The 22,011-nt window shown below is 35.5% G+C and overlaps 1 protein-coding gene across 1 annotated transcript in view; it reads left to right on the top strand.

The window, feature by feature from the left end:
- LOC143400457 (uncharacterized) overlaps nucleotides 1-4,029 on the top strand; it is a 127,758-nt gene extending 123,729 nt beyond the window's left edge. The window contains exons 11-12 of the mRNA XM_077109535.1: nucleotides 1,901-2,036; nucleotides 3,930-4,029. Coding sequence (XP_076965650.1) covers nucleotides 1,901-2,036; nucleotides 3,930-4,029 — 236 coding nt within the window. The remainder of the gene's footprint in view (nucleotides 1-1,900; nucleotides 2,037-3,929) is intronic.
- Nucleotides 4,030-22,011: the final 17,982 nt, after the last annotated feature.

The raw sequence follows: 22,011 nt of genomic DNA on the forward strand, positions 1-22,011 counted from the left end.
GATAAAATAAAATGTGGTATATCCATACAGTGGAATATAATTTTGCAACCAGAAGGAATGAAGCATTGATGTTTATTAAATGCTTCAGAAAAGACAAATCTCTAGAGACAGAAAGTAGGTTAAGGTTGCCTATTGTTGGGAGGGTACATCAGATGAAAAGTGACTGCTAATGGGTGTGGAGTTTCTGCTTGAAGTTGACAATGTTCTAAAATTAGATCACAGAGACGCCATACACTTTAAGTGGGTGGGTTTTATGGTATACAAATTATATTTCAATAAAGCTATTTTAGATCTTTCTCTTAAAGAAAGAAAAAATAAGATATCACCCTATAGTTTTGGTAAATACTCTACTACTGAGACCTACTGAGGAAAAAAAAAATTTTGTCCATTTCTGAAGTGAATAATTTCTCAGAAGTTAGTTCTAAATTGGATGCTTTAAATGAAATTAAAAGGATTTTAATATCGCATCTAACCCTCTCATAAAATAAACAAGGTTTTTTCCTAAATTTTTTTTGGACACAATACCTTTATTTTATTTATTTTTTATGTGGTGCTGAGGATTGAACCCAGTGCTTCACACATGCTGTAATTTAATACTGAGCTACAACCTCAGTCCCTATCCCCTAATTTTTAAAGACCAATGTCCGCTCATTGTGTTTAAAAAGAAAGTTTGCATCTTCCTGACAGTACATATTGGAAGTGAATACAACCAAAAGGAAAAGTCTGACATATTCCCTTCCTAGCCTTCTTGTTAATACATTTGCCCAGAACAGTTATCAGGTAGAGAGGCAAAAATCCAAATGATATTTCTGCATTTTCTTTGTTAGTGTAGTGCACCAGAGTGGCTCCTGGGAGGAGTTAGGGGCTGAGAACAAGAGTGAGCAGGAGCAAGAGAGCTTTAAACACTCCATCATCACTATTGCTGACACTGCCTGGCATATCTGCATGAGTCAAGCTTCTCAAAGTATCAAATACCACAAAAAACAGACAAGGGTGTTGATTTTTCAGAGCCTTCTCCTAGACTGAGATCCTCCCTGCCTCTAAATAACGAAAACAAAATCAGGCCAAGTTATGTACAGTATGACCTCTTACACGGACTCAGAATATCACAGGACAGAAATGATCTTTTAAAATCAATCACGTGCCAGGCTTGATGGAGCAGACCTGTAAAACCAGCAACTCATGAGGCTGAGGCAGGAGGATTACTAGTTCAAAGCCAGCCTCAGTAGCTTAGTGAGGCCCTAAGCAACTTGGTAAGACCCTGTCTCAAAATAAAACATAAAAAGGGCTGGGGATGTGGGTCAGTGGTAAAGCACCTCTAGGTTCAATCCCCAGTACAATAAAATAAAATAAATCACTTATTCTCATTTTTAATTCAAGTTGGCTCTTTCATGTCACCCTATGGGTTCATATTTTAAATATGCTTTGCATATTTGCAAAGAGAGTGAGAGTCTGTGTTGGTTGTAGAAACTGCTGGATATCTTTATTCTTCAGGAAGGATATTTTAATGATTTGCCTCAGCAAATACTATTTAATTTGCCTCCAATGTGATATTCCAGGTGAAACTCTTTGATGCTGAAAATTTTATTTCAAAATACGCTCTTCAGATAAAGAAACCAGTTTAAGCACAGTTATCCAAAGCTAAATACTCATCATATAGTAAGAAGAAGGCACAAATGGAAACAAGTAAATTCAATTTTTTTTCTACTAACCATTAAATAGTGTGTGACCTAAAATTACATATTCTTTTGAAGTCTTGGTTTCTTCACCTGTGAAACTAGACAGCTGAATTAGAGGGTTCTTCACACACAAAATGTTCTTGAAACCTTTTCAGACATCTTTTCTCCTTTTTACTCTTTCCCTATTCTCACATGCATTAATTTTTTTTCATGCTCTGTAGGTGGCCTGTATCTTCAAGGATATAGGGTGAGTGAACAGACCCATAGCTTCAAACAATCAGTAATTGAACTCAAACCTCCATCAGAAGAGTTCAAGACTTTCTATCTCTGTGCAGAAAATAAAACAGAAAACCAGCGGTAAGCCAAGGACTTCATATTTCTTCTTCTTTATCAGTCCTGACAAGGCCTTCTTAGCAAACCTTTGTCCTTATTTTCCAAATCCACATCTTCAGTTAAATCCCTCTCTTTCATTGTAGTTTTCATAGTTAATATTCCCTAAATTAGTTTTTTTTTCCTCCAATGCCTCCTTAGATAACTATTCTAAAAGGTTTCTTTTATTTTTTTCAAATGGAAAAGTAGTAATCTTCAATTCTTCCCCAGGCAGTTGCTACTTCAGGTTTCAACATAAAATATCCACAAACACCACAATCTGTAACTCTTATAATTTATTAATCCACAGATTTTATTTCACTTGTATTTAATATATCCACCTACATTTGGTTGGTGGTTTCCTTTTATTATAAGCCACTAAAGGAGATAGAATTTACCTAATTTGTGATGCATTCAGTATCCATGTTGGCATGCAAAAAATACCACTTAGTTCATGATGATTCTGAAAAAGAATCAAGCTAACAGAGACAAAACCTTGAGACAGAGGAAATGCTCTCTGTTACTGAAAGTATTCTCCTCCCTTCAGTCTCCATAACCCGACTTCAATCTCCAAGATATCCAGTACCCTCCATTTTCTATCCCTACTCTCACCTGCTTCATGACCATCCCCTACCTCATCCAAACCCTTTATACAACTATGTGGGAAACAAGAATCTAAGAAAGAAATTTCCAGTAACTTAGTGTGGCAAATGACATGGCAAAAATTTCCAAGGACATTTGCAAGAACTAGACACATTGTTTGAACCCAAAGAAATAAAATTCTAAAAGGTAGATTTCCACCAAATGACCATTTGAGGAAGGGATATAGGGATCTCTTACGCCTTCTTCCCTGTGGTAAACTTTGCCTATATCTCTCATTCCTAAGGCTGGGCTAGAGGATAGTGAGGGTAAAACCACTAGATATTTTACCAGGATCTTCTTCCTGGGCATGTGTTACCATCCCTACAACAGGTCAAAGACAGATACCTGGGTATGGCTTCATCTAGCATATCAGAGAAAGAGAGTCACTGAAACAGAGTTTAGGATCATCTGATGAAGTCCACCAGCTTCTCTATGAGACGAGGTTGAATGGTTGGCCCTCACTGTTAAATTCACATGAGATTTTTATCATAAAAATATTGGGACATTATAGAAATATTTCAAAGCATAACAGCATAAGATTACAAATTGCATAGGACTCTGGGTCCACAAGATACTCTACTTATCACTAAAGAACATTCAGGAAATGACACAAATCATATTCTCCTCTCAGAGAATCACAAAGCATATTAACCTGTTAGTATTCCTGTGACACATTCTGCTGGAAAGATTTCTGGTTCATTTGTTTCGGTCATTTTTGGTTGTATTTTTTTAAAAACTAGCACTTGTCCTTAGAGTAAATGTTGTATGGACAAGTTTATAAAATATCATCCAACAAAATTAAAGAAAGGGAGATGAAAGGAGACTTAACTGGAGTGTTTGTTGTGGCCTCTTGATTTAACAAAGAAACATTTGACCATCTGGCAATATTTGATTACATTTAATCAACTAAAATTTAAATTAAATGGAAACAATAAAATATTAATAACAATTTTAGAAAACTTCATCTCCATTAATGAATATTTACAAACACTATACTCTCTTTGGATTCTACTGTTTATATTAGCAAACTTGTTCACTATCACTGCATAGTCCGCATGTGGTATTTTACCTTCTGACTTCAGAATCTAAGGAGTATGGTTTATCCTATTAATTTCAAGCTAAGCAATCAAGAAAAACAATTAGAAAATAAATTAAAAGATATTGTACTACTTCATATCTCCAGAGCCCAACAATTGGTTTAATGGCCTGTTCTAATACTCTTTTGTTTTTTTTCTGCAGCTGGATTACAGCTCTGCAAATGTCTATCAAAAAATGGATTCCTTTGCACCAGGCTATTCAAGACTTCATGAATCGACCCTTAGAGGAGACTAGAATGTGAAAGGAAACCTAGTTCTTAAGAAAAAGGTCATCACCAACTTTCTGTAGGAAAAAACAAAATGTTAATTGCTATACAGATTTTCAAATGAATGTTTCTCCAGTATACTGAAAATTTATGATGAGATTACAAATTTGCCTTTGAACCAAAGCACCTACTCTGAAGTTCAGGGACACCACTTGTATTACATATTTCCCCTTCATGTGGTCTATGTCAGCATCAAAATATAATAGAACTTCCTATCCTCATCTCTTGAAAGAATAAATACAGCAAACTTTTATTTTATTATTTTATTTTATGTTCTGTTCTTTGACTCTAAGTTTCCTAGGGTGATTTCAGCCAGGGAGAAGGAAGCTGATATTTGGGAAAATCAAAATCATGGAAGTGAAATGGCTCAAATTATGATAAATATTTCAGCTAAACAAGGTCTCTCTTGGGCCATTTTACAATTAACAGACCCAAGTGCCTTCTAAGGCTTCCCAGATGAAAAAGATAGTAAAAATTATACGTAGAAAAATCAATAAGGAATTAGACTGTTTCGGGGAGAAGATTGAAAACACTGCGTGTTTCTCCCTGAACTTCTGTCACAATGCAAACGAAAAATATATTAAGAATGCTCTGCTCTTTATGCTGAAAGTAAGAGGAAGTCAAAAGAAATTCTAAGCATTGGCTTCATTTTTCAGTGGAACAATCCTTTTGCTGTATTCAAGATGCTGTGATGTATTTGAAGCCCCATGACCTTGCTAATGGAACAAGGATCACAGATTTTCAAGGAGTTCAGCTGTGAGGTTCAAGTGCTTTGACTCAAGTCACCAAAGGGAAAAAAAAAAAAAGAAAGGAAGAAAATAAACAAAATAATCACATTTCCTATATCATTATATTGTGTGCATTACAACTATGTAACAATGAATTCCACTAATATGTATAATTATAATACACCAATAAAATATTTTAAATAAATAAAAGAAAAATTAAAGGAAAAAAAATAATAGTGTTTTAGAGCTTACAAGGACCTGACAGCTCAACTCCTCTCCTTTAAAGAGAAACCTCAAACTCAGGAAGGTAATTGCCTGTTGAAGATCACACATGTTGATGGCAGAACTGGACCTGAATCAGGGTCTTTGTATCTCCATCCAGTGTTTTCACTCAGTCACCCTCCTCCTCCTCATTGTGCCCAGAAAAGTGAAATATAGTTTTTACAGACAAAGAAACCACCCACTATCCAAAGTTGTTGGATACTTCTAGTCTTCAGCTGAGAAATAAAGCACATCATTTCCAGCAATAAATCATGTTTCTATTTCTCCGACCTCATGGAAGGATTTCATGTTAATTAAATTATATTCTTTTCCAGAGAATCTTAAATGCAAAAAAAAAAAAAAAAAGAAGATATCCAAATTCATGTCATTTTTTCCTATACTTTCTATTTCTTCTTGGCCAAAAATAATGTAAAGTCCTCAAACAATGGCTACACTTGCATCTGTTGTTCACCATAACTCAAATAAAGGAGGCTTGTGAGTGTGTGAGGATGTGCTCCTTAGTCCGTGTATTAAGAGAAGCTCCTTAATGAACTCATGCCAAAAAATACATGCTAGAATACTCTGACCAACTTAAAACCACAATTAAAAAAATATTCAATTAACAACAACAGATAGCTCTCTGCGCTGAAAATGGTCCCTTTGTTCTCCCTGTATCTGCCATGATAATAATGAGGTCTTTCAGCAGCAGCATTAGTAACGTTCATGTCAGAAACCTGGGGCTTGTACGTCCGCTCCCCAGCAGTGCTTTCTGCCTTTCTGGAGCCTGGCCACGGAATGCACAAACTGTGCCGTTACCAGGCAGCCAGCTAGTGACCACAGCCAACTGTAACACTGGCACAGAGCTTTCCCCTGGAGGAGGAAAACAAAAGCAAATACCTCAATAAAATGTGAATGCAATTTTCTCTGAATCAAGCATTCACATAAATGGCTTGAAAATTAGCTGTTTGGACATTCAAAGATTAGAGACACTACCCCCAAAACTACTGGTGTTATTCCTGGAAGGTTCTAAAGATTTAAACAATCCAGGATATTATGCAAAACTTTTTGTGGGTGAGTATTTTTCCTTTGGAAAGGATTTTTATCTCTTATGTAATTCTGAAAAAGAGATATGTGACCCAGAAAGAGAATAAAAACAACTTTTCTTTCTAAGATTAAGAACACCCCCAAATTCACCAGGTTTCCATCTCCAATAGCTGTAATAGGGAGGGGAAAGTGCAAAGCCAGCCTTCTACAACATGTGAATGCACATTTGGGGGTTAGCCTTTTGGCAAATCAAGGAGAGCTGCCCACAAATCCAACGGTCAGTCAGTCAATAAAGGCTCATTGAGCACCTGCTATGGACCACTTACCGGCTGCTAACAATTAACTTCCATTAAGAAAAGTCAGGAAAAATTTGTTCGAATCATACTTTCTGCAGCCAGCAGGCCCTAGTTCAAATTCTAGGGATGCCACTTTCTGCCTATGACCTTAGACAGACTGTGTGAACTCTCTTTGCTTTAATTTACTCATCCATAAATAAGGATAATTATAGTACATGTCTCATGCTTATGAAAATTCAGTGGGCAGTGTATGAAAAGTGCTGGAACAGTGGGCTGCCCTAGCTCGATCTCAACAAGATTATCAACATTACTAGAAGGATTTGTCAGCTTATATACAGACTCCACATCTCTGTAGAAAGTTCAGGAGAAAAAAAAAATGCCTCTTGTCCCTTCCCCTCACTAACGACATGTGGAGAGGACATTGGGCATACCCATCAGGTTCTATCTTAAGAGGACATGAGAGAGAGAGTCAAGTGTAGTTTTAATCTTCCTAGGTCATATTCTTCAGATTTTTGCCTTTTTAAAACTCCAAATACTAGCCTACAACTGTTGAAACTTCACTACCCCAACTTTTGATAAACTTGGGAGATTTCCCATTATATCCCTAGAACCCCTAACCTAAAACCAAAATGTTCTCACAGGTGCCCTGTCAGGCCTGTTCTGCCCCATCTGTTGACAGTGTTCACACCTGAAGAGAAATTGCTGGACTGTTCTGCACTTAGTTTTCCCAGCAGAATTATATTCAGTGAAAATAAATTAATGCATATCAAAAAACAAACAAACAACAACAACAAAAAAAAAATGGCTTGTTGCCTTAAGAAGGGAATACTAAAAGAAATCTTACTTGACTTACTTACAGAGCTTGAGAAAATTTTTTCAAGAATTCCATATCTTCAAATCACCTTTAAAGTTTCTCTTAGGCTTGGAACAATGTTTATGCCCCTAAATTTTCAGGGAAAAAGCAAAACAAAACAAAAACCCTTTCTCCATAGAGGTTTGGCTAACATAGTAGAATTATTTTTTCATGTGATATTTCCCAGCAACCACATAAGACCCTATCAAGTGAAATGTCTATCATAGGATGCAAAAAGTAATGAAATGGTAGAGCAATTTTTTAAAGTTAACACTATCATAACAAAAATTTACATCATATATACATAAGCATATTTCCATATTTACACATAGATATTTGGGGGTAACTCATATTTTCATATGTTTTCAAGTCTGTCTGTTTAGAATAGAATCCATTCTTGGGCAGAGAGTTTTCATTTTAATGACTCTTCACAAACTGTTAACCCAAAGCAGATGGATACCCTGAATGCATAAACAAGGCTTTGAATACTCTAGTAAGTTATTTGATCAATCTTTTGAAGCAGAATGGGAATATCTCACATCTATAATTATTAGTTTGATGTCTTCAAGGAAGTAGGAATATGTTTATCTGGTTTACTGTATGCCCTGAAGCCCACACAATGTTGAAAATACACTAAACATTCAATATTCATCTAATAAAAGCATAAATAAATGAATTTCATTTACTGATTTGATCACAGATGAAATTTAATATTATTTTCAGTTTAGATTCACAGTGATATTGGGACTTTAAGAACCAAAAATTACAGAAAGCTTTTGGAGAGAACTGGACTATAAATCCATTGTAATTATGAGGAAATGGTGTCACATACATCAGGGGCAGCTCAAATAGAGTGTGGAACATAAGAAGAAACTCAGTGTACCCTTTTTTCTGCTCTGCTGTTCTTTTTTTAACATTTATTTTTTAGTTGTAGTTGGACACAATACCTTTAGTTCATTTGTTTATTTTTATGTGGTGCTGAGGATTGAACCCAGGGCCTTGCATGTGCTAAGCGAGCACTCTAACCCTGAGCCACAACCTCAGCCCTACTTTGCTGTTCTTTATGCATCTGTTTCATTCTTCTTTCTCCCTGAAAGTTGACTTTTGTTGATACAGAACATTAGTGAATGTATCATGAGTGTTAAAACCCCAGTGACAGTCTCAGTTACTTATCAGCATCCACATGAAGACTGTAAACCTCCATGCTTCTATGACCAGAATACAGGATGGCAAATCCTTTGTAGCAATCGTACCTACAACCTGGGTGTTAGGGACAACTACTCTGCATACCAGCATTAATAGCAAGTGCCTACCTATTCAGCAACAGTATGGAAGACCTAATTTCAGAATGGTGTTTCCCCCTTTATAGAATATAAAGATGGGAGCCTTCATAGTTCAAAGGCACTTGCTCTCTTATACGGGTAAGTTCTGACTCTCTTACCAAATTATGAAAATTGAGTCTCTTGACTTGTATGATGGAATCCAGAATGATACCTATGTAGTTGCTGTTCAAGTTGAGCTTTCATTATTTTCCATCACAATACTGAGTGATTAATGTGACCATGTAATTTAGTTTCTAAATTAGAACATTTTGAGAGAAGACACTACTAGTAAATATACTGGGACAACTGGTGTAAACAGTGAATGTCCTGGGAGAAATGTGTCACCTTAGGAATGACACACAAACTGCCATTCTCTGACTCCTCACCCATCTGGAGGAATAGCTTAGATGTTCTCAGTTCAAGTTTCTATCTTCTCAGGTGCAGTTCCCTGTGAGAGAATAATTTATCTATTTCAATTCCAGTTCCAACAAATTAAGAAACCAAATACTCATGATCAAGGAGATGACGTCACATAAGAAAATAGATTGGGAACTCTGCAGCCCAGACTCTATGTTTATTTGAAGTGAAGTAGTAGGGAAATAGTGTATTTCCAAAAAAGGGAGTCTTTAGAAAGCCAACTCTTGGGATTTCATCCTACTTATATGAGTTTATTGGTGTAGAGAAGACATAGAAGCCAAAGAATTCCCACCAAAATGTCTATAATTTAATGAGTTAGCCCGTCTCCATTCAAGGAATGCTTGCAGAAGATTAAAAATTCTATGTCAGAGACGAAAGACTTTATTAAACCAAGTGCAGCTACAGACCACAATTATTAAGTTGTGGCTTATGATACTGGTTCTGTTCTGATACAAACTGACTATTATCACCTGCAACAAGTCATTTGATACTAGTTTATTTAATTTTCTCTCCTTTATTTTTGTACTAAGTAGAACCAATCCAAAAATAAATTTCAAAGCCAGTTTATTTAGGCAATAGTTCTTGAGGAATTATTGTTTCTCTTGAGCAATCCATTGTCCCATACTTTCAAAAGATTAGTGTGTTTTATAATAAACTACAATGCAGTTTGAGATTATGAAAAAGATATAGTTAGCTATACTTAAAATTATTACTATAACGCAATAGAAGGTAGACATTGTTTTTATAAGACTGATTTGAAAATGTGTCCTTGTATAGAACTCCACTACTGTGTTGATTTGTCAGCAAAGCAAGCAGCAGTTACATTGTGAATGTGAATTTGAAATGGGAACCCTCTTGGGCAAATTCCATTGAACCACACCAAATCCTTTATTTTGCTAAAATCACCCTCTCAGACTTTCCAACTGGTTATGCACATTTGTCTTTCATGCTTCATCAGTTTCTCAACTTGCAGATTAAATAAAATGTTTTGCTCAGTGAATCTGTTCAATTATATTCATCTTAATTATGTCTTTACTTTAAAATGATCCAGGCTGTATGTTTTTATGCTATAAAATAAATTAGAACTTAGTTCTTGGAATTACTCTCCTCTTTGCAGTAACAAAAGGTAATGTGATCTGATAGTTTGGTTCTACCCACATGGACTTTTTATTCTTGTTTCTATCACCTTCCTCTGGAGTATTTATTACATATGAAATCTCATACTAATTGCACAATACATTAACATATAGCTCTAGTTCTTTCAGCATTATTATATTTTCTATGAATTAGTTAACTATAGGTTTTCCCCCAATTACACTAATGGTTTGTTTTCAGGTTTATTTTTCTTATTCTCATATCTTCCTGATCTTTTGAAAGAAATGTATGTGTATGTGTTTAGTCAACTTTAAAAAATCTTTCTTCGGGCTGGGATTGTGACTAAATGGTAGAGCACTTGCCTAGCACATGTGAGGCCCACATAAAAATAAAGAAGCAAAAAAGAAAAAGAAAGGAGGAAATTTCCCTACCCCAATTCAGCAAAGTATCAATAAAAATTAGAAACTCCTCCTTTCCCTGACAAAATCCATTTTTTCCATTTATAATTATCTTGCTTTTACTTTGAACTGTTTGTACCTGCTTCCAAATGCATTAGTAGCTTAGAATTCTATGTACATCAGTTCAACTAAAAAAGATCTAGGTGCTAATCAGTAAATATCTAGAGAGGTAAAATATTGTACCTTTTACTGAGAATGAACAAACATGTCATATCAAATAAGATCATTGCTCTATCATGCCCTGCTTTAAGGTCTAACTGCTTCAGAAACCAAGTGAAATAAATGTAGTCTTCTGATACACCTATGTAAGATTATTTTTCTCATGCACATCAGTAAAAGCAGCAATAACCCATCATTCAATTGATAAATATTTATTTATCAAGGCACTAAGGAATAATTTTTTACCAGTTTAAACTCATTATTTATCAGGCACTAAGGAATAATAACCTTGTAAATAAGTTTTCCATTTTCATTAAGGATCTTACCTTCTAATTGGGAAGTCTGTTAAGACTGTTAAGTAAATGAGCAATACAATAAATAAATTATATATATATATATATATATATATATATATATATATATATACACACACATATATGTATATTTATATAATAAAAAATTATTATATAATTTATAAATATATATATATATATATATATATATATATATATATATATATAGTGATGAGTGCAGGAAGAAGCTTATTTTGAGAGAGAAAAATGACATTAATCTGATAGGATGTTAGGATGTACAGGAAAATACTGTTTATTAAACTGAGACTGAGCAGATGAGAAGAAACCTCTTTTGAAATATCTGTATTTATATTGTAGCAAGAAAAACAAGTGAACATTCAGAAAAGATTTGAATATGCAAAGGAGTTTGCTGATCACTGATCAGGAAATTCAGGGCACTAGAGGCCTGGGGATATTAAGTCAGACTAACAAATAACTGATCCTAGTATGGGGATGAGGCAATAATGGATACCTAGGAAGCAGGGGCTTAATGCCATTGCTGAGGAAAAACTAGGAAGAGAGGCATTATTGAAGTCATTGTGATAGAGTCATAAAGGTAGACATTTTTCTAGCATTGGGGTGTTAAATATTTTGCTAAGTGTATACCATTTCTAGATGAAATGATTACCTACGATAGCAACACTGATGAAATTTTCAACAACACACATTTCTCCATAATTTTTAACTAATTATAAATAATAGTTTAGAGACAAAATATGATAAATTGACATAAGATATTTTTGACACTACCAAATCCCTATATCTAGTGGCACTGTCCACACTCAGTGGGAGTATCACTAATGGGTGCTAAGGGGTTCTGATTCCCTGGTGCTACTTTCACCCTTACCATTGAAATATACAGTCGTGAAATCATTTTGGTAAAGTGTTGTATGCTAAATCATTTTTTCTTTTCTCTACAACTGTTTGCCTCAGTTAATTATGATCAGTAGTAATGTGTCTTTTAATAAGTCAAATGCCTTTGCAGTTGTAATTTTTGCTCTCTTTCAAAGCCTCAACTTACACCCTTAAAACTCTATTAATTTTCTAAAAAAAAAAAATCAGACTTTTTTTAGAAGAAGAAAATTCTCTGCCAAATATAACTAAAAATATATGTCCTAAATTTATATGTCAAATTTGTGATACACAAAGAACATTGAATATATTCTTTTGTTACATTATAAAATTCTTGCTCTGTGCTAAATCAGAGTAAAGAGTAAAGGTAAATGACTTGTTGAGATTCTAAAGAAAAACTATGATGAAAAAGAGAAGCAAACACCCATCCCTGATGATAAAGAGCAAGGAGATTTCAATTATCTTAAAAATAAACCTGCTAAAAGATCATCATCATAACCCAGAAAAAAACTGCCTGGCTATTTACAAGTGTGAATGTGATAGAACAGGAGTAAAAGGTTTAAGGTAACAAATCTAATTCACTGGGCATTTCCATCTTGCTTTTTAGAAAAAGTGAAATAATTGATCTTTTTCCTCTCATTTTTTAAGACAAATAAACTGAAGTCTGCCAGAAATTGAAATATCAAGTTGTCTGAAAATAATTGAATTAGAGACACCAGATCTTATATAACAACAGTGATCTGGGTAGCATAAATTTACTTACGGAAACCAATGGCATAGATTCCACTAAAAAATCAACAAATATATGAAAAAATGTTCATTATCTCTAGCAATTAGAGAAATGCAAATCAAAACTACTCTAAGATTTCATCTCACACCAGTCAGAATGGCAATAATCCAGAATACAAGCAATGATGTGGGGAGGAAAGCACACTCATACATTGCTGGTGGGACTACAAATTGGTGCAGTCAATATGGAAAGTGGTATGAGGAATTCTTGAAAAACGGAATGGAACCACCATCTGACCCAACTATCCCACTCCTTGGTCTGTATGCAAAGGACTTAAGATCAGCATACTGCAGGGACACAACCACATCAATGTTTATAGCAGCACAATTCACAATAGCTAAACTATGGAACCAACCTAGATGCCCTTCAGTAGATGAATGGATAAAGAAAATGTGGAGTGTGTATGTGTATGTGTGTATATGTATGCATGTATGTATGTATACATACATACATACAATGGAATACTATTCAGCATTAAAAGAGAATAAAATCATGGCATTTGCAGGGAAATGGATGTATCTGGAGAACATAATGCTAAGTGAAATTAGCCAATCCCAAAAAAACAAATGCCAAGTAATTTATTTGATTTAAGGATGCTGATCCATAATACGCTACGAGTGGTGGGAGTGAGAGAATTAAATGAACTCTAGATAGGGCCAAGGAGAAAAGGGGAGGGAGGGAGGGAAAAGGAGGGGGTATAGGGATAGGAAAGACAGTGAAATGTGATGGTCTTCATTACCCTAAGTGCATGTATGAAGACAGGAAGGATGTGACCCTACTTTGTGTACAACCAGAGATATGAAAAATTGTGCTGTACATGTGTAATATGAATTGTAATGCATCCTGTTGTCATATGTAGAAAATTAAAAGTGAAAAAAATGAAAAAAAAATAGAAAACAGAAAAGCAATGGGAATCTAGAGAAAAGCATTAGGTTCCCTTTTATTCTCTCCCAAAGAACTGAAGTTAATGCAGCAACACAGAACCACAGGTTGAGCACTGGCAGACTGAGAGCCTAGCCATAAGATGGTGTGGTGAGTTCTCCATGTATCCAAAATGTATCTCCAAAAGGAATAATGACTAGTGTTATACAAGTGTTACACAATGGGAATGTCTGTATTATTTCATATGATAAGCTATTCAAATGTTATTTTTTTAAAAAATCCAAAGGACATTGGCAATTGCATTAAGGGTACTCCATTATGATGACACCATGTGAGAACAAGAAAACTTCCCAAATATTGAGTAGAATCAATTCTCCTGCCCCCAAATGACAAGCATGTTGTACTTGCTAAGATGAATGACAGGAGATATTGTGAGTTCAGCGGCATAAATGGAGAATGTGATAAACAATACATGTCTAGCTCCAGCAAAAACTGACCTTCTGTTCCTTGAAAGAGGAGCAAAAGATCACAAATGACTATGTTAGCAAAGAAGAAAGTGCATATCCAAACCCAATATACCAAGCACCAGAAAGTTTGAACAATTCGCCATTACAAGAGTAATGGAAAGTGATGACTTTTCATTTTGACATATAATCCAACTAGGGGTGATTTGAAATAATAAAGTACTTTAGTAGCAGAGTATTGGTACTATGTATTCCAGGCTTAATCACTATCAGTCATGAAGTTATCCTTAACTAAAATATTTCAGTCATTAATGGTTAAAAAATGGCAAAAATGCTCAGGGCAGAGCAAAGGGAAGGGGGTACCACCAGCTTCTTGCTTCTTATTCATATCACTGACAGAAGTGAAGTCAAAAAAATTCCTTCTCCTTCCATAGACCTCTGCATTGTGGTGATATAAGTACCTCAAGACACATGACCAGCACATTCTGAACCAAATCCAGTAACATAGCCTCTAGACATATGTAGCTATTGAGCACATGAAATGTAGTTAGTGATGTGAGTGAAGAGAAAATAGACACTAGATTTAGAAGACTTGGTACCACAAAAAAAGTATTTCACTAATGATTTTTTATATTGGCTATATATTAAAGTGATAAAATATTGGAAGTGTTGGCTTAAACATTATACCTATTTCTTCTTAGTTTTTTAATTTATATTTTAAATTATATATGTGGCTTACAACATATTTCTATTGGACTGTGCTAAGCTATAATTTCTGTATGGTATTAAGTAAGAATAACCACAGCGGAGACTTAAGTTTTCTCCTCCAGGAAGTCTTAGCTGGAGATGAGCACAGCTACACAATCCTTGTATCACTAAGAAGCTGAGGGTTTGAAGACTGTACTTTTCTGTGTTTGAGAAACCAGGAAATCAGTGACCAGAAGGCAATGAAATGCACTATCTGGGTTGGAAACTACTAGGGCTAAAGGGGAGGGGGAAGGAGGAAATAGGTTCACAGACTTGTGGAAATAGGTCTTATTCATATAGATGTAATAATGTGAAGATTGTGTGAACTCAAATGTTGAAAATAAAGTGAGAGATTACTCCAGGATGTATCTACAAACAGGCCATAAGCATACTTCCATTTAAACCACATGAAACAGTGAAGTTCCTCTGTGGTGTACTGAGAATTAGCTTACTTTACATCTATGTCAGTGCCCTTTTTTGTATTCCTTCCTATATCACAGAGATAGAAAGCTGAGAAGGACACTTCCCAAACTCCATGTCAACTTGGGTCCAGATATGATTTTTGGTACTATGAATCAGATAAATAAATACAAGCTTGAATTTGGAACTGAGTAAGTAGAAACATAACAGGATAGGAGCATTCATGTTGTGAGATTGGTTCTAAGCTGATAGCTGGAAAGAGCATTTGCACAGCCAACTCTCGGATGGAAGCAAGAGCAGCAGCTACTTGGCAGTCCATTTTTCCATGACTTGGGAATCCCTGTCAGAAGCTCAGTTTTATATCTGTCTCTTCAGCTATACCTACATAAAACTGCTACCTATCTCATGAGTTTGTTGTAAGGAGTAATAAGCTAATATATTAAATAGCTTAGCACAATGATTGACACCTAGAAATCATTATTAGTCATTATTAGAATTTTAATGTCAGTTACTAGGATTTGAATTAAGGGTTGATAATGAAGGGGATTTACATAGCAAATAAAATTTTGGTCAGAGGTAAAACTGGTTACTTTTTTTAAAAAAAAAATTTATTGGTTTTAATTAGTTATACATGACTGTAGAATGCAGTTACTGGTTACGTTTTACTTTCATGAAGATCTAAGAAAAATTCTTTTACCTGGAGTCAACATGTTGAAGAGAAGTTGGAAAACCAATTTCTTCCATAAATCCTAGGGAGGTGGTAACTGTAGCAGGAAAAAGTAAGAAAAACTGGAAAAGAGGAACTCACATAGCAATATTCCTGGAAGCTAATTGACTGAAACTGTTCAGGAAAATGTGTACAGATGGAGGGGCCATAAATAGAATTATCTCATTAAAAAATAACAACATAGAAAGCAAAACAAACAAAGACTCTTTTTATGTTTTGTTCTCATAGTAGTGGAAAATGTTAAATGAAGGTTGAACTAAGTTATTTTCTAAGGCTTTGTTGCCTGAATTATTTCCAGAGGGCTCCATCAATTCTTTAAATGACCATTGAACCATGTATGTACCAGGAACTGGGATGGGTACTGGAAATAAAATGTTAGAAAACAAATCAGTGGCCTATAGTTTTAGTTTTTTAGGGTGGAAAGGAATTGAAATGAGAAAAGTAGAGTTTGAGGGGAAATTAATAAACCTTGAGTTTCAGTTCTCAGGATGGGTAGGAGACAAAGAAATGTGGTTCCATAAATTTGTATTCCCTCATTTTGTGCTTTACTTCAATCCTGCCCCCTTTCCTTCTCTCTCTCTCTCTTTCTCTCTGGAAGAGAGAACTAATAATCAATCTGGAAGCAATTGTATGAGGTTCTTGGCAAAAGTTAAGAGTAGCAACTTCAATTTTAAAATGATATCAAATTTACATAAAAGTTCCAAGTATTGCACCAAAAATTGTTTCAGAATAATTCGAGAATAAGTTGGCATCATGCTGCATCATCACACTCAAATACATTAAAGTGTACTTCCTATAAACAAGGGCATTCTACACAATCACGGTACAACCATTAAATCAAGAAATCAACATTGATAAATTACCACTAAGGAATCCTCAGATCCCATTCACCAGTTGACCCAATAACTGATTACTGGTTAATTATTTCATTGTATTATCCCTATAATTTTGTTTATTTTCATGTTTACTCATTTTAAGGTTAAAATTATAAGTTAGGTGTGATGGCATATACCTGTTATCCCAGCAACAGGGGAGGCTGAAACAGGAGGAGCAAGATCAACGCCAGCCTCTGCAACTTTAGTGAGGCCCTGTCTCAAAAAAAAAAAGAAGATGGGGGTGGGGGGTGCTTGGGATGTAGTACCCCTGGGTTCAATCCTGGGTGCAAAAAAAAATATCCAGATGTGGCACTCTGTTCTTTGCATCCTATCAGGTAACACTAAATCTCTATTCACAACATTACTACTAATATTCATTTTGATCACTTGATCACATGACAAAGCCAAACTTCATGCTTTGTCTCCCTGTAACTAATAAGAAGTTGTTGAAGGCTACCTTTAATTATGCAAACATCCCTTTACTAATCAAATTTTCAATTTATTATGTATTAAAATAAGTATGAATTCATGGTTTCTGAGTTTATTGAATGATGTGATCCATATCATTATTACTTATTTTGATGCTCAAATTGTCTCACATTTGGTCAGTGGGATTGATTTCTGTATCCATTTGACATGTCCACATGAACATCTTTACAAAAGGCTGTTCTGGACTTGCTGTGCTTTCCCAGCCCAGCCTTGGTATCAACCATATCACCAAGAAGTCCTCAATCCTTTCAGTTGAAAGTTAGAGTAATGTCAACTGTCAACTATTTAGTAGCCACCTTCACTAAGTCACACCCTGCCCAGGGCAGCCCAACTAAGGCAGCCCAATAAAAGTTTCTCTTAGAACATGCCTTCTAAAAAACCCAAAATACAACTGGTGCTAAGATCCAGTCACTGGTTATATTCATCGATATTGTGGTATAGTTGCTCTCAGGTGTTCTGGCAGGCTGAGCTATTGAATGTGTGGGTGTGCAGAAGCACACTTATATATCTGTGGAGGGCTTAAAAATGCTCCTGTAAAGTTACTCACACTTTAATCCCTGATTTAGAAAAGGAGGGGGGGAGCCTTCATAGATGTGTTAAGGATTTTGAGATTGGAAGATTATCTTGGACTCTTCAGATTGGCCCAATGCCATCATAAGGTCCTTATAAAGGAAAGGAAGAAGGAGAATTGAAATCAGAGAAAATGCAACAAGGAAAACAGAGGTCAGAGTTAGGAAAGGCCATGAACAAAGGAATGGCTGCAGTCTCTAGGAGAGGGAAGACTCATGGGAATGCATTTCTTCCTGGCATTTGCATTGTTGATACTTGAGTTTTAGTCCAGTAAAACTGGATTTGGACATCTGATCTGTAGATCTGTGAGAAAATAAATTTCCATTGTTTTTAGCCACCAAGTTTGTGGTAAATGGTTACAGCAGCATTAGCAAATGAATTCAACATCCATCACCACATGAAAATCTTCCTCACCCGGCTTGGATTCTAAAGCCCCACATTAGGCAGCCATCCGCCTCATGCCAGTGAGAATAGACTCTTCAATTTCCAGGCCCCAATGTTCTGTGGCACAAAGTTCTCCTAGAGGTCATTTTCTTCACTCCTCCCAGACTGAGATCTCATGCAGGGCCATACTCTGTATGGATGCTCCCCTTGCTCCATCTAGGTTCCCACTCACTGTACCCCATATTGGACTGCCCTTCTTACGCCGCAGTAGCTCATTCCAGTTCACCCCTCCATGGGTACGTCTTTCTCCCATTGTTTGAAACCGAGGAACCATCATCTCATTCTATGATAAAAGTCCATTTGTTCTCTGTTAACCACAGTCTCAGACATGGACATCTTAGAAACTGGAGAAAGTCTCCGTGTTCAAAGGTGGTAGTTCCTTCTTCTGTCTTTTGCCAAAAAGGCTACCAATCAGGGTTGCTCTCACTGACTGAGGAAGGAAATTTATGGAATCTTCTGCGGGGGAAATGAATAACTTCAAAGGAAAGATCTAGAGATACTGATATTTGGAGACACTCTCTCACCAAAAAGTCTAGTGTACTGTTTCTAGGTAAACATGCACCACTTAGGCACACGGTTGTTAATTTAGGTCTTGATGCTTAGTATCTAAATGAATGGACAGCAGATATCACCAGACTATTTAGGAAAACCTGCAAGATAAAAGATTTTTTTTTAAACAAAAAAGAAAGAAAAAACAGAAAAACTGAAAATAATGAAGGGAACAACAAATAAATGGAAAAATATATCAATTATATTCTCAAAGAAATAAAAGAAAATTAGAATTTATAAAATATAAGCAGATAACAAGAAAGCACTCATAAAGTAAAGTGGATTGAATTTTTAAGTTCAGTAGAAGAAGTGAAAGATAAAGTTGGAATTTCTTTCACAAACTAGGATGACCAGACAAAAGAAACCTAAGATAGGGGAAAAGAGAAGAAAATTCCTGGTTGTATAACATCTAATTTATAAGAATTACAGAAACGAAAATTATCAAAGATTCAATTTCAATTTGACCACAGGTAATGAATGATGTAATTCTCCAAAAGACCCCCAGAGTGCCCAACACACACATACACACACACACACACACACACACGACCCACACCAATATACATCATGGTGAAATTTTCAAATACAAGAGATAAGTAGAGGACTCAAAGTTTCAGAGAGAATAGTGAGGTTGCGTACAAAGGAACAGGTATTAAAACAGTGTCAGTCAGCAGACTTTCCAGGGCAAGTCTCTTCTGCGGGAATTCAGCAATCCAGGATTATTTCTGATCTTCTCAATATAAGGTTTCCTACACAAGAAAAGAAATTGGTTTGGCTTATGACAGACAGCCCAGTGGCCAAAACTAATCAATGACCCTATACAACTGCAAGGAGGCCATGAAATGTCACTCTCCATTTGTTCAGGGTGAAAAGAAAACCAATTATGAAGGGGAACTAGAAGTGTCTTCTACATTTTTCTTTGGAAACACTGTTGGAAGTACTCAACCAGAAAAATAAGGGATTCGACCAAAACAAATAAACATGAGATTCAGAAAATAAGGATTCCACATCATTAAACTGGAAAGCAATCAGTCCAGATTAAAGTAGGAGGATCCAAGAGTCCAGAAAAAAAAATTTTTTTAAAGAGTTTATAGACTATTTAATATGTGCAAGGATTTAGAGAAAAAGATCATTGCCAGGCATAATGGACAATATTAGAACAGGTACTTAGAAAACAATGCAAATAAAAACACAGTAGTTGGAAAAATGAAACTAATGTAGGAGGGGCTGGGGTTGTGGCTCAGTGGTAAAGTACTTGTCTGGCACATGTGAGGCACTTGGTTGGATCCTCAGCACCACATTAAAATAAATAAATAAAATAAAGGTATGTGTCCATCTATCACTAAACATATTTTTTTAAAAAAGAAAATTGCATAGAAAACTTTAATTATATTGAACACCTAGCTTAGCAATAACATAATTCACTGAGTCATAACAATGCAAACTACCTCTTACTTTAAACAAAAGTTGTTATGTAACTATATTGGAATAGAAATGAGAAGAAAGGAGCTGTAAGGATGTGCATTGTTTTCAAATCCATAGGTTCCACATTCACAGACTAAACCAACTGTGCATGGAAAATATTTGGTAAATCTGTTGTGTTGGTACTGAACATGTACAGACTTTTTTCTTTTCATTATTCCCTAATAAAATATTACTATGTACATAATCTTTGTATTGTATTAGGTATTGTTGAGTAATCTAGAGATGATTTAAAGCATACAGGAGGGTGAGCATAAGTTATATCCAAGTACTATGCCATTTTACAGAAGGGACTTGAACATCTGTGGATTTTAGCATCCTACAGGATTCCTAGAACCACTCCCCAACAAATACCAAGGAAAGACTACACTCACTGGTCAGTACCAAGAATTCAGTTATGTAATGTCTTAAGTTGATAATTCAAGATATAAAACAGTCTTTATCTCATACATTCCCTCAATTACCACTATTCTCTCCTTTCCAAGGTTGCTGTCTGCACCCCAGATTGAAAGGCCACCACACCCTCTCCATTTTTTGCCAAGCTTCCCAATTGGCTGGAGCTAAGATAAAATCCAGAGCCTGTATGATCCACACATTCTGCATCTGAATCTATTTGCCACATCACCCCTTTATACCTGGACCGTAATATAGTGCAATACCACAGAGTGTGCTGGTTCCTCCTGTGGGACCACCAGGGGGCTGGATGACCTGATTCTGAAGTACAGGAGAGTTGGTGTGAACCCTGACCTAGAGCAAATGGAGACAAAAGGAACCCAAACATGTTAGTTCTTAGGTTCCCCCATACATGCAGTGCTGGGGATGGGGTGATGCATCACAGCCCACTGCAGAAGTCCCCATGCTAAAATGATTGCTCAGCATCTGCCATGCATGGTAAGACATTGCATGGCGTTGCTTCTTGGTATGGGTTGTCTCTCTTCTCTTTTTCCACACCTTCACCTTCCTGGGCTTTTACCCTTCAAATAAAGTACCAAAATATTAATGTTTAGTGGGTCTGTTTTTGTTTTATTATTGGTTGTTAAAAACATTACAAAGCTCTTGACATATCATATTTCATACAGTAGATTCAAGTGGGTTATGAACTCTCATTTTTACCCCGTATACAGATTGCAGTATCACATCGGTTACACATCCACGTTTTTACATACTGCCATACTAGTGTCTGTTGTATTCTGCTGCTTTTCCTATCCTTTACTATCCCCCCTCCCCTCCCATCCCTTCCATCTTCTCTCTCTGCCCCATCTACTGTAATTCATTTCTCTCCCTTGTTTTGTTTTTTTTCCTTTCCCCTCACATCCTCTTATATAAGGATCTAAGCTAAAACAACATATTATTTTAAAATACAGAAAGTTGCACACTTGAAAGAGTGGTTCCCTCTGGGGAATGAGACTAGGGTATATGAAAATGAGAAAGAAGATTATTAGTTTCCTAAATAAGCTTTCTGATTTTTATAATTGTCATGGATTACTTTTAAAAAATTAAAATTAATTTAAAAAGTTAATATATGGTAATTTCTATCATATATATTTTAGATTGCTTATACCTTTCACATTTTCCCCACACAACAGAGAAACAAGCTAATAATTATTTGACTAATATTATAAGAATGTTGTGACATAAACCTCAGCATTCATACACATTTTATAGATTTTTTTTAAAAAAA

Source organism: Callospermophilus lateralis, chromosome 5 (assembly GCF_048772815.1).
Source record: "Callospermophilus lateralis isolate mCalLat2 chromosome 5, mCalLat2.hap1, whole genome shotgun sequence".
In the NCBI taxonomy this organism is placed as follows: Eukaryota; Metazoa; Chordata; class Mammalia; order Rodentia; family Sciuridae; genus Callospermophilus; species Callospermophilus lateralis.